Below are 13,562 nucleotides of genomic sequence, written 5' to 3'. Positions count from 1 at the left end.
CTTACCAGTAAATTTTCAAACCCAATTTATCATATACCCCCATCAGTTGTGCACACCGGATATTCAAACAGAGTAAATGAAAGCCTGAATTGTTAAAAAAGTATAAGGTGAAGAGATAATTAATGTAAAAGGAAGAAGCTTAGGGAGAGTTAGAGGGAGAGTAGTTACGCGCAGCAACAGAAAGGAAGTTGCTTGAAGGGGGTGCGATGAACATCCTATCCTTGCTGTGCTGCTTCTTCCCCACTCTGCCGCCTCTGAAATCGCCGTGAAAGCTCTGTTCGCCTCGGCTCCTGAAGCTTGAATCTCCTCCTCCGCCTCCTCGTCTTTTAGATCTTCCTCTCCTCTTCTTGATTTTCAACTCTCTCGCCTGTGACTTGTCCAATACTTCTACCACGTCGTTGTTATGGACGAAGAAGATGATAAGAGAAAATCAACCAGAGAAAGAGCGCGAGAAAGAAAGAAGAGAAAGAGAGATTGAAAGAAATCAAGGAAAGATTTGATTTTTAAAACTCTAATTTTAAATTTGTTCACCCTTACCCTAATTTCAAATGCTCAAGTTCAAATTCTGATCCAAAAGGGAAAGAATGCGCCCACCGGTGAGATATGAGACTGAGTGAGTTGAGTGAGAACGGAGAAGAATCCAAATTTGATTTTAATTTCAAATATCCCGCCTAGTTTCTATTGTTGTATTGAATACTGAGTTACTGACAACTTTCAGGTTTTTGCTTCTTTCATGTTTCCTTTCATCATGTATCATACTAGCAGAGCACGGCAACATATATTATTGTTTAGAGTTGGAAAGAAAAAAACTAAAATTTTCTATCCTTAAGCCACAAGAAAAATACTAAATCTTTCCATCCTTAAATATTATTAAGCTATAATATTATATTATTAAAGAACAATCTTTTGTTTGAATTTTATTTTTATTATCCATGTAAAAATTATTTTCGATCACAAATCAAACATTGAGTACAAAATTATTAAAGAGAAGTCGCTGGAAAAGTTAAAAAGAGTAATTAAAAATGTAAGATTAAAACGGCTATTTTTTTTTTATATTGTTTAAATATATGTGTAATACATTGTTATTGGAAGATTAGGTGTTTTTTTTATATGATGTTTTATTCAAATCGGACGGTCCGATTTGTTTGAAGAAAAAAGTAAACTACAAATCGGAGGGGTCCGATTTGTTTGAAAAAAAAAATACAAATCACATGGTCTGTTTTGTATTTTTTTTTTTTAAATAAAAATCGGACGGTCCGATTTTAACATTAATTTTTTTTTATTTTCGAAATCACAAATCGGACCGTCCGATTTATAATTATTTGAGAAAAAAATAAAACAAATCGGAGGCACCGATTTGTAGCTCCCATAGCAAAGTTAAACACTTCTCTTCTCACATCATTGGGAAATACACTCTTCTCTTTCTCACACGAAAAACAAAAAGTTCGATTAAAACACTTGTTGCTTGTTATGATTACCCCTTATACTTTAAAAAGTTGCTTTTTAAACTAATGTACATTTAATAATTTTTAAAAATTGAATTAAATAGTTAAAAGTTATTACTATAACTTTGTTTGCAAGAAAAACTTTTTCTTTCTTAAAAAGGTTAGTTTAAAAAAGAAATTCTCGAAAAAAAAAAAACTGCTTATATTTTTCTAAAAGATATATTAAAAAAGATAAATTTTTTTAACAACTTATGATGCAAAACTGATTTATTTAAGAAAAAAGAAAAACTTTAAAATAGGGTAAAAATATGAGACTAAAATATTTGCTGCTTGTTATGATTACTGTTTATGCTAAAAAAAGCTGTTTTCAAAAAATAAGTAATTTAATCATTTTTACAAATATAATTAAATAGTTAGAAGTTGTAACTATAACTTTGTTTTTAAAAAAAGAACTGTCTTTCTTAAAAAGGTTGTTTTTGAAAAGAAATTCTCTAAAAAACTCTTTATATTTTCCTGAAAGATATATTAAAGAAGAATTGATTTTAAAATGATTTATGATGTAAGACTAGTTTAATTTTAAAAAAAAAAAAAACTTAAAAAAAAGTAAAAATATTAGACTAAAATCATGGTTCTGAAAATCGAACCAAATCGGCCGGTTCAACCGAAAAATCGGTCATCTAACCGGTCCGGATAAAGTCAAAAATCGTCTGTCAAAAAATCGGTTAAAAAATCGGTCGAACCGACGGTTAATCGGTGAACCGAAAAATCGTCTGATTTTTTTGCGGTTTTTTGTTTGAAAGTAAAAGTGTTAAACGGCGTCGTTTTGCCTCTTAAAAAAATAAAAAAAAATATAAAAAAAAAAAAGAAGAAAAGGCTAAACACCTAACGAAGCCCTAATCAGTAATCACTATCAGAAATCACCCAGCAGCCAGTAGAGGAATCTCTCCTCTTCACAGTCGCATCACCACCACCATCCTCCTCGCAGCCCACCGCCATCGCCACCACATCCCGCAGCCACAGCAGCGACGGCGTTGACCACCGCAACCACCACCGCGTCCTATTTCGTCGCAGAGCTCGCCTCCTCTTTCGTCGTCGCCGAGCTCGCCTCCTCTTTCGTCGCGGTTACTCGCTGCCGGTAATACTCTGTTCTTATTCGGTTATTCCTCCTCGCTGCCTTCTGATTTTCTGTGCTTGATTTTATGATTTATTTGTTTGCGATTTTGATTTATTTGTTATCTGTTCATGATTTGTTTGTTTGCTAGATTTATGATTTTGTTTTTTTATTTTCTGAGGTTATTTGTTCATGATTTATTTGTTTGCTGTTTCATGATTTTGCTTGCTGAATTATTTATTTGTTCATTGTTTTCTGAGGTAATTTTTTGTTTTCGAGTTCTCCAATGTGAACTATGCCTCCGGCAATTTTCCGATGAGGGTGGGAGTTCCAGGATGCTGGAGGAATTGAGGGGAGATGGAAGCTCCGGCACTATGGAGTTTTGCGAGAGTTTTGATAAGTCGGGGAGAAGCTCGAGTGCGCTGAGGGTTTCGAACGAGTTGCATCAGCACGATTGGGCCTCCACTGAGTCTGTTCTGAGTTTGGAGTACCCTTCCACTCGGGTTTCTTCCCTGAAGGTTGAGGATTGTGGTGATGCTAGGCGCCCCCCTGTTGTTACCTTCGATGTGGATTCTGATGATGCTTTGGATGGGGATTTTGGTGATGAGGAGGAAGCTGTGACTAGACCTCTTAAGAGGGAGCCTCTCACAAAGGGGAAGAAAGGGTCTTGCTATAGATGATTTTGATTATCTGGATTATTGATTTTATTTTTGATTATCTGAGGTTATTTGTTCATGATTTATTTGTTTGCTGCTTCATGATTTTGGTTGCTGAATTATTTATTTGTTCATTGTTTTCTGAGGTAATTTTTTGTTTTTGGTTGCTTCATTATGAGTTTGTCATTATGTGCGTTTTTTTTTTTGTTTAGTTATAAACTTTGATATTTGAAGTTGTTTATGAACCTCTAATATTAAGTTATGGATAATTTATTATGTCAAATTTTAAATTTTATTAAGTTAGAAATTATTGAATTTATAGATTTAAAATTATTTTTAGGTTTTTTAATAATTTTATTTAATATTTAATTAAACCGGTTGAATCCCGGTCGAACCAGTGAATTATTGAACCAGTGACTTTACCGGTTTATTGACCGGTCCGGTTCTCGCAACCTTGACTAAAATACTTGCTGCTTGTTATGATTACACTTTATGCTTTAAAAAATGCTTTTAAAAGAATTTCATTTAAAATTTTGAAAATATAATTAAATAGTTAGAAGTTGTTACTATAACTTTGTTTTTAAGAAAACCTTTTTCCTCCTTAAAAAGGTTGTTTTAGAAAAAAAATTCTGTTGAAAAACTTCTTATATTTTTCCAAAATATATATTAAAGAATAAATTTTTTTTAACCAGTTTATTATGTAAGACTAGTTTATTTAAGAAAAAAGAAAAACTTAAAAAAGGTTAAAAATGTAAAACTAAAATACTTGCTGCTTGTTATGATTATTCTTTATGCTAAAAAAAGCTGCTTTTAAAAAATAGTTTACATTTAATAATTTTTAAAAAAATAATTGAATAGCTAGAAGTTGTTATTATAACTTTGTTTGCAAGAAAAATTATTTCTTTCTTAAAAAAGTTGGTTTAGTAAAAAAATTATCTAAAAAAACTTCTTATATCTTTCTAAAAAATATATTAAAGAAGATTTTTTTTTTTTAAACAACTTAGGAGATAAGACTGGGTTATTTAAAAAAAAATCAAAAATCTAAAACACTTACTGCTTGTTATGATTACCCAAAAGAAAAACTGCTTTCAAAAAAATAACATTATTAAAATTTTTTAAAATATATAACTTTGTAAAAAACTACTTATATTTTCCTAATAAATATATTAAAGGAGATTTTTATAAAAAATATATATTAAAAAAAAAATTTTAGACACTGTTGAAAAAGATGTTAAAGAAAAGAAATGGAAGAAAAGTTAGCTAGACTTATATTAACATATGAATTAAAAATTATTTAAAGTTAACCATAACTAATTTAAAAAAAAGGTTGAACCTAAGCATAACTTAAAAAGATGAAAAAATTGAATAAACTAACCTTGCATTTCACTTTGTGCAAATAATGGGTGATCAGCAGCAACATCATCAACATGTGAAATACTGATAGAAGGATCTAAAACATCTAATAATTCTTCTACAATTTCAAACCAAACAAAAATAAAATCAAATCACACAAATCAACACTATAAAATTATTTATCATTTATTTTAAAAAAGATAAATTATTTATCATTTCTTATAATAATACGGGAATAATATTGAATATAGTTATGACAACTAAATAATTTATCTATATTGAATTAACAATAAAGTTAACCAATAAACAGGAGAATTACAAACAACATATATATTCCATTAAAAGTAACACATTTTATGAAATAAACGTATAAACATTTATCATAATTAATTCCAGTGGCTTTATCTCCAAGTTTCCTTTTAGCAACTAAGAACAAACCAGCCATGGATAAAAAAAAATAAATAGGAAATGAAAGTAAAACCAATCAACTTATATTAATAACTATGACAGACTCTAACCTAGTAAAAAGAAGGACAACACACCTCTTATATTCCCATATTTCAATGCTTTCTTCCTTTTCAAAATGTTAATTCTTTTCAACCTCGAAGTCGCAGGATTGGAAGACATGATTTTAAAGGAAATAAAAGACAGCAGTCTACAAAAAGACAAAATGACGCATCATTTTATACGTAATCGAAAAGACTGTTGAATCACACACACGCGTGGATTTTTTTTATAAGCACAAATAGAAATAATGACTAACCATCGCATGGATATTGTTCTGTATACTTATATACATAACACAAAAAAGTTGAGATATAAATCGATAGGAACAAAAAATAGTATATAAGCACAAATACAAAAGGATAGTAGCAAACTTGCAATAGAAATCAAACATTCGATCAATTACAATACAATCAAATGAGACTATTACATTGGAATTTACTGTAACCATATGATATGTTGAATTAAAACACATGTTCAAAGGCAATTATGGAGCATAACAACAACTAATCATGAACAACACAAATGAATAAAAGACAGCATACGAAAAAAACAAAATAATTAAGACTACTGAAGCTATTTCCTTCCATTAATATTATAAAATTCATTACACTTGGTTGCTTACATTCACAAAAGTGACATTATAATTCCACACTCTGACTATAACCTATGTCCTTCTAAATACATGACAATATGTCCAATCTTTAGCAGAGTACATTTGAAATTAACACAAACCCTTCCTAATTCAAAAAAGCATAACAATACTTACAATAGACTAACCAAAACATGAAGGGATAAGTTGTGACTCTCCTAACAGTTGGACATATCTCAAAAAAAAGGGACACACTTCAAATATAAGTCAGCATGAGAAATATGAAATCTAATTCGGAATTAAAGTCATATAACCCTAATAAAGCTGCTAACTTCAGCTAAATAACTATCCATCCTAATTATTTTCAACCTTGATCATCTTTGATGAAGGACTAACAGTTTTCTCCAAGGCTTTCTGAAAATTCGATTCAAGGTTTCTCTTTACTTTGGAACACACACAATCATTGCAAATAGAAGAAACATCAATGTTGTCTGAATTATCCAGAAGATGAGATAGGAAGTCCTAGACAGATAAAAAAATATAAAACAACACAAAACCAATGAATAAAAAGAGAAAATGGAATGCAATAATAAATTGAATAAGAGATATGATTCAATAGAAAATTCAGACTGTGTGACCTGAGTTTCTTCAACACCTGAGTTGAGCAATGAGCCAACTTCATCACTAAAGACCTGATTCTCATCATCATCGCCAGAAACTTGAGGAACAACAGATTTCCTATTAGCGTCCATATCTATCGAAATGTCATCAAGACCAGGAACACTTTCATCCTTATCCAAGACTGAAAGCTTAACATCTTTTGAGGTAGGCTATATATGAGAGGGTTCACCTATGTCCAAACCAATTCCAGGAACACATGCATCCTTCGATAAAGAATGAAAGAAGAAACACTCAAGCAAGAGCAATGTAATAAAAAAATAAAAGAATCAAAGAATAAAGAAAAAGCAAAGAAGAATAAAAGAGAATAACCTTGACAGGTGTCACTTCATTCTCATTCTCAGCAAGCTCAAACATAGAAATAATAGTTGGGTCATCACAAATCCTTTTTACACGAAAGGTTCCAAAGTATTTGTCTATACCTTCAAGAAACTGCTAGAGTTTTAGCAAAAGCCACTCTCTGGGGTCGTATCGATTGGTGGCGGGAACAGAACAACAGGGAAAGACCTGGCCGACCTGCCCGTTGAATAGGGCTCGAGGACGAGCTTTATTTAAGAGAGAATGGGGAGTGAATCGAAAGGCTTCCTTTTTTGGGTGATCATCCCCTTACGAAAGAACATCTTATTACCATATTTAGTGTAAGTGCTATGAAGAGATAGGTAAGTGACGGAACAGATTCCTGCTAGTTTAGAATTTCATAAAAATAATCACGTTGTAGGTATAGTTTCTAAACCAGCAAAGAATCCTTTCGTACAAAAGTTTGTTTGTCACTTAAGCAAACCCAATAAAATTTATAACCGAAGTATTTAAACCTCGGGTCGTCTCTCAAGGAATTGCAGGGAAGTATGATTTATTATTGGTTATGAAATTGTATCTTTTTGGGTTTTTGAAATAAGGAATAGAAAAATAAACTGGCAATAAAGTAAATTAATTATTATGAAAACCATTGCAAGGTATGAGAACTGAAAATCTCATCCTAGTTATCCTTATCAGGTGTGATAAGAATTGTTTATTGCTCCCACTTAGTTAACCCTTACTAAATAAAGGAAAGTCAAGTGGACTAATCAAATTGATTCCTCAAGTCCTAGTCAACTCCTGTGGAAAGACTAGCTTTAGAGGGATCCAAATCAATCAGCAAATTCTAATTTTTAATCAACAGCTGAGTTTGATAACTCAAGTGTCACCAATTAATCAACCAAAGCAAAGGGAAAAAAATCTAAATTATTTATATCATAAATAGAAGAAAACAATCATAAATCTGAAATACCTCAAATTGCATTAAATAAAGAAATCAAATCTAACATGGAGAGTTCATAAGCCAATTTGGCAACATAAGTAATTAGCAAATTAAATAGAGCAACTAAAGTAATAGAGTAAATGAAAGTAGAAGAGAAATTAAATTAAAGGAACATTGAACCTGGAATTGAGAAGGAATGAACCATAAACTAAGAGAAATCCTAAATCCTAAAACCTAAGAGAGAGGAGAGAGCCTCTCTCTCTAGAAACTACATCTAAAACCTAAAATTGTCCATAATCAATGAATGATTGATGAATGATTTGATTCCCTCATTCTCCAACCTCTATTCTGTGTTTTTGGGCTTGGATTTGGGCCGAAAAAGGGCCTAGAAATCGCTGGGGGCAAATTCTGTATTTTTTTGCATGTGGCATCTGTTACACGTACGCGTAGGTCACGAGTGCGCGTCATTTGGAAGTTTTCCTTGTCACGAGTACGCGTCCGCGTCGTCCATGCGTGCGCGTCGCCGCCATTTTCTTCAAAACTCCATTTTGTGCGTTCCTTCCATTTTTGCATGTTTCCTTTCTGTCCTCTAAGCCATTCCTGCCCTATGAAGCCTGAAAATACTTAACACACAAATCACGGCATTGAATGGTAATAAAGAATAATTAAAATTAATATTTTTAAGGCATAGGAAACATGTTTTCACATATATCACATAATAAGGAAGGAAGTATAAAACCATGCAAATTATATGAATAAGTGGGTGAAGAATTGATAAAAACCACTCAATTGAGCACAAGATAAATCATAAAATAGTGGTTTATCAGTAAGGGACTTGGTATCTACTTTTAGTAAAACTTTTTTACCCTCTAAAGTTTTAAATGTAATAGGATAGCTATATCCACACAGAACCTATAAGGACTCAGAGAGGTCACCATCTACATCATAATAAATAATATCATAAAAAATGATAACTATTTATAGCTCAATATTTAGATGGACGTAAAAAATTATACGCACAGTTGGCTCCTTTTGGACTTCATTAAAAAGGTCAGCACATGCTTTTTTAAGCAAATAAGCTGTTTCACGATCGAACAAAACAAATATGCCCTATCCAGTATGATTAGAAACTGCTACTTTAAGTCTGAACCTATAACAACATGACGATAAAATAGAAAAATTAATAAAAGACCTTGTTAGAATTTAAGTAAACAGAAAGAGCAAGAAGTAATTATTTGAAAAGCTACAAATCATGAAGATAGAAACCTTGGAATCACATTTGTCACATGATGCATGCAAACATCACAGAAATAGACCCCAGACTCAGGATAAACTGCCTTTCCACACACACAAGTGGAATACCACCAACAACCCTCTTCAACAATATCAGTGATAGTACCCATAATAACAAAACTCCTATCTTGCATACCATGCACAACAGAACACCACGTGAAGGAAAAAAAATAATCTAATCGAGGAAAAAAATTAGTTAAAACCACCTTCAAGTATATTCAAACATACCAATTATGTATAAACATAAGAGGGTAGAATGAAAAAAGTACAAATTTATAAGCCTCTTTGTTATCATGTAATTGATCTATTGTGGATCGCCTAGTTAAGCGCATGAAGTCATCCTCCAATGAAATGGATTTTCCATCATTCGCAATGAATAAAGGTTGAGTGCCATTAATCCCTTGTTCGACCATGCTAAGATTTAAAAAACACTATTCAGTTTCACATCAACAGAATAAAATAAAGACAAAGAAAGGACTGCAACATAGAGATAATTTGGGAGTGATAACACAAACCTTTTTCGAAAATCAATAACTTCTGACAAATCAAGATTAAAGTAAATTTTTGTTGCTTTCATAACATTCTGGAGACCAGGTTGACCTATGAGTAATAAAAGAATGTCAACAGATCTAAAGATCAGGATAACATAACCGTACACATAATAAGATAAAATTCAGTTACAACACCTCGAAAAAGTTTAATCTTAGCAAGTTGAACAATGACAACCGGTTGCTCAACATAACCAAAAGCAAGAAAATCATTTAACTGGTCCACGTACTCTCCAAATAATGTGCATCAGCATCATCCTACACATGAAAAAAAAAGGAAAACTCAGTAGAAGCTTTTTTCAAAATGGAATCCAATACAAATAAATATAGAAACAGAAACAAAGGATGAGAGCAACAAACTTTTGTGAAGAAAATTCGACAACAACCATCTTAACCATTTTACCATCCCTGTCATAGTTTTTCTCTTCCCCAACCAATGTCAAAGGACCAATTACATCTAGATTGATATGTTAATAGGAGTAAAAAAGATGTAAGAAAGAATTTTCAGAAGAAAAGAAACTGAAGAAGTAACTGAAAGACACGAGGCCAAGACTCACCAACTAAATAGTCATGATCCTGACTCATTTGCAATATGTCTTCAAAGGGATATATAGAAAAACAAGACTTGGGTATTATATCATCAGCAATTGTTGTCACTGTTGTACGAAACAGAAAAATGAGTTTGAACTTATACTTTGTAGCTCTATAAGAGCCTTGGTTTGAAACAACAGCAAAATAACTCATCTTATAACAACTGCCTTCAAGAAGATGATCTTTAAGCTTGTGGATTAGTTGCTTCCTTATAGTGGCCTGGACTTTGGTAGACTATGAACATCTAAAAGAACAAAAACATACAACTCATCAAGAACAAAAACAAAAGCACAACAAAAAAAAATTGGAAAAATTAATAAGAAGAAACTGAGTATATGAACACAACAAATAAAAAGGAAAGATCAACCGCTCACATTTTCATCAACCAGAATAAGTTCCATTGAATTTGGAACATCTGCATTACCAAAGCTAGGTACAGTCCAAGCCCTTAGTACCCTGACTTTGATCCTCCAGGCCTCACGTGGAGGAATGATCTTACTGATAGGATCAAAAGGAGGACTCATTGCAAACAATAAAATCTCACAATATCACACTTACGAAAGGCAGAACAAACTCAACAAAGAACAAACAACAGAAAAGATAGCAGAAAGACAAAGAAGAGATGGGAGTAGAGAATGATGTGCACGATATCGAAGAGAGGCAATAGCCTTTTATAGGCAAAAACTAAAGAACAACTCAATATTTGAATTCAAAAATTGTGCGATAGTGGAGGGAAATTAGCATTGCTTACCAATTGGAATCTTCCTCATATCCAGGGATGATAACATCAACCACTCTACCCCTTCTTTCAAACATCAAATCAACTATCACCTTCATCCCAGTTCTCAACCTTACCTTTTTATTAGTAGCTCTAGTTTTTAGTTTAGCTCTATAGGAAGAAAGAAGAGCAAAAAGATGGAAAGAACCAATGAAGAGAATGTCGTAATCTATCTAAAAGAAGAATATATTGTAATGTTATATACCAACTAACATGACATGACATGAACGGCATTCCAACTGACATCAAGAAGGAAAAAAAAGTAAAAATGCATACCACACGTCACAATCTCCTACCTAAACTATGACATCAGTTCCAGATTCAGAAACATCACTATTCATCAAAATTCAATTCAATGAATGACCATAAACCCTAAAATGGGACAAGATTAGTATAATTATACATAAATAATCTAATTTCAGATTTCAGCAAAACATGTATTATCCATAGTTCACACAAACATGGATAAAGGCAATTTAATAGTAAAAAGAAGATATAAATAAACAAATAATCGAATTCCAGACATAACAAAACATGCATTATGGTTCATTACAAAAACATGGATACAAACAATTAAATAGTAAGAAAAACATAATATTACTTTGAATCGATTACCGCAATGAAAGTAAGAAGATGACGGCTGTCACTCTGTTGCCATCGGTCTCTATATCCAACAGCCACGCTAATTGCTTGCCCTAAGTAACATGTTTTGTATATACATAATCAATTTAAGCTAAATGTTATCCTGAACCTTCTATTGGGCTTATAACAAGTGTTGGATACCCACAATTTTTTTTTTGAAAAGTGGCCCAAAAACAAACACATTGAATACATGTTCTCATTGACTAAGAATATACATTGAATTCTATAAGGTAGCATTTGTTTGCAAGACAAAGACCAAGAGACAGAGACTAAGAGACAGAGATAGAAATAAGTACTAGTATTGTATTTAGTGTGAAAATGTACAGAACTGATTTATATCTCAGTATCCTATTTGGTTTAAAATAAAAGTTGAGACTAAATATTAAAAATTACAAAAATGCCCTTAATTTTAACTAACAACCCTACCCCCAAATCAAATTTCATTTACTCAGCATGGAACCCTAACCCCCTTTCTCCTCTCCTCTACCCTCTCTCCTTTCCTCTCCCATAAATGAATCCTGGAGTCTGACCTGCCGCCGGTAGCACCTCCAAGGGTCCGAATGATGACGACGACGCCTCTCCAATTCTTCACCAGTTCATCTTCGTGGCGCCAGTTGCTCTCCAATTCTCCACCAGTTCATCATTTTCCATCTCATCTTTTTAATGTTTCGTGCAGCTTGGTGTCGGAACTTCCTTGCCTGGTTTGGTTGCAACAAAAGTTGGAGCCAATGTTACTCTTACTGATGACTCCACCAGATTTGAGGTTTCAAATTAAGCTGAATTTGGTTTTAAAAACAAATAGTGACTGAGTTTTTATTTATTTATTGAAATGGCTGGTTGTTGTTTTTGGAATTTGCAGGTGCTTGAAAACATGAGAAGAGTGTGTGACTTAAATAAAATCGAGTGCAATGTGAGCCTTTGATTGAGTAGTTAGTAATTTAGTCACAAAATGTAGTGAATCGCGTAACATGTTTTCTAGTAACTGTTTATTTCATTTGTAGCAATGTGCTTGTTCATTTTACAATTGAAATTATGATTTTACACTCATGTTTGGTATAGAATTTCTATGATGTGCTGAACATGTGGCTCAAGGGAGCACAACCAGTGGTTATGTGTAGACATGATGTTGGAAATTTTATGTTTTCATATTTTTCGTTTTGTATAAATGTCAATGTGTAAATCCCTTGTGTTTTTAGGTGCTAGGATTGACATGGGGTGTTTGGGATTCATCCATAGAAAGTTTACAACCAACTATTATTCTAGGAGCTGATGTCTTGTATGATTCAAACGGTGAGACAATGTGGTATTAAGGATTTGTCATCTTCCTCTATCAAGTTAACTAAAACATTGTTTATTTTATGGCATTTAGCCTTTGATGACCTCTTTGCCACTGTGACGTTTCTGCTGCAAAATTCTCCTGGGTCAAGTTTTATAACCTCGTACCACAATCGAAGGTACTTTTTCATTCTATGTGATGCTCAGAATTTATGAGCCGATTCCATACTAGCTCTACAACCTCCATATTTTTATGGTGTTTTAAAAATTTATATGTCTAATCTTTTGCAGCGGGCATCACTTTATTGAGTTCTTGCTGAGGAAATGGGGCCTAAAGTGTCTCATTCTGATCATGGCGTTAACAAAAGCCTCATAAAGAGCCTTTTTTGAGGCAGCAAACTTAAAGACCAGGTTCTTTCCCTCTTGGCTATCAAGCAGAACTTGATCAGAAGTAAACAGAGCTTTATGTTGGAGGATCAACTTGTAATATGTATTATCAAAACTTATTGAAGAAGGATCCATAATGGTGCCTGCATTTTTGGGCTGGTTTTTGGTCTACTTGTTTATTGTTGTTTCCCCTCATGTGTGCAAGCATGTATATATGATGTCTTATGTTGTAGTGAGGATTGTTACAAAAGTGTTTGATGTACAACAATGTAAGGTCACTATTGCTCAAAAGCAATATCAAGACAGCTATGAATGCTTGTGCAATTTGAGATATGTTTAATAGAATATGTTACTTGTGTTCTGAATTTAGCAACTATGTGCATCTTTTCCCACTTTTTTATGTACATACTTCAATAAAACCATTATACACAATATCATATCACCAAAATTTCTACAACACTCATAAACACAA

The 13,562-nt window shown here is 32.6% G+C and overlaps 3 protein-coding genes across 5 annotated transcripts in view; 1 reads left to right on the top strand and 2 right to left on the bottom strand.

The window, feature by feature from the left end:
- LOC107645600 (uncharacterized) overlaps positions 1–755 on the bottom strand; it is a 28,036-nt gene extending 27,281 nt beyond the window's left edge. For all 3 annotated transcript variants that reach the window (XM_088490300.1, XM_088490299.1, XM_088490293.1), the window contains exons 1-3: positions 538–755; positions 169–387; positions 6–84 (exon numbers count right to left, since the gene is read on the bottom strand). The gene's annotated coding sequence lies outside the window, so the exon portion shown is untranslated. The remainder of the gene's footprint in view (positions 1–5; positions 85–168; positions 388–537) is intronic.
- Positions 756–9,290: 8,535 nt separating this feature from the next.
- Positions 9,291–10,830, bottom strand: LOC110263683 (uncharacterized). The gene is made up of 6 exons (XM_088489551.1): positions 10,760–10,830; positions 10,383–10,506; positions 9,975–10,242; positions 9,767–9,874; positions 9,556–9,666; positions 9,291–9,469 (listed from the first exon to the last, which is right to left on the bottom strand). Exons 1-6 carry the CDS (start codon positions 10,822–10,824, stop codon positions 9,291–9,293), a joined length of 855 nt encoding a protein of 284 aa, XP_088345677.1. The 5' UTR covers positions 10,825–10,830.
- Positions 10,831–11,405: 575 nt separating this feature from the next.
- On the top strand, positions 11,406–13,079 carry LOC110263682 (uncharacterized). Its single transcript, XM_021105410.1, has 6 exons — positions 11,406–11,411; positions 12,105–12,191; positions 12,288–12,338; positions 12,625–12,718; positions 12,798–12,882; positions 12,995–13,079. Exons 1-6 carry the CDS (start codon positions 11,406–11,408, stop codon positions 13,077–13,079), a joined length of 408 nt encoding a protein of 135 aa, XP_020961069.1.
- The last annotated feature ends 483 nt before the right edge of the window (positions 13,080–13,562 follow it).

The sequence above is a fragment of the Arachis ipaensis genome, chromosome B6 (genome assembly GCF_059453495.1).
Source record: "Arachis ipaensis isolate K30076 ecotype BB chromosome B6, ASM5945349v1, whole genome shotgun sequence".
Taxonomy (NCBI): Eukaryota; Viridiplantae; Streptophyta; class Magnoliopsida; order Fabales; family Fabaceae; genus Arachis; species Arachis ipaensis.
The sequence above is the reverse complement of the archived record's forward strand: the minus strand, read 5'-3'. Positions and strand labels throughout refer to the sequence as shown.

What these genes read in the sequence shown, in the direction of transcription:
- LOC110263682 (XM_021105410.1), top strand. An exon ending in TGTCTTGTATGATTCAAACG is followed by an intron (nt 12,719 to 12,797) that starts GTGAGACAATGT and finishes TATGGCATTTAG; the next exon opens with CCTTTGATGACCTCTTTGCC. An exon ending in ACCTCGTACCACAATCGAAG is followed by an intron (nt 12,883 to 12,994) that starts GTACTTTTTCAT and finishes AATCTTTTGCAG; the next exon opens with CGGGCATCACTTTATTGAGT.
- LOC110263683 (XM_088489551.1), bottom strand. Translation starts at nt 10,824, where the DNA reads ATGTTTGAAAGAAGGGGTAGAGTGGTTGATGTTATCATCCCTGGATAT. An exon ending in GGATCATGACTATTTAGTTG is followed by an intron (nt 9,875 to 9,974) that starts GTGAGTCTTGGC and finishes ATATCAATCTAG; the next exon opens with ATGTAATTGGTCCTTTGACA. An exon ending in TTCACAAAAGTTTGTTGCTC is followed by an intron (nt 9,667 to 9,766) that starts TCATCCTTTGTT and finishes TAGGATGATGCT; the next exon opens with GATGCACATTATTTGGAGAG.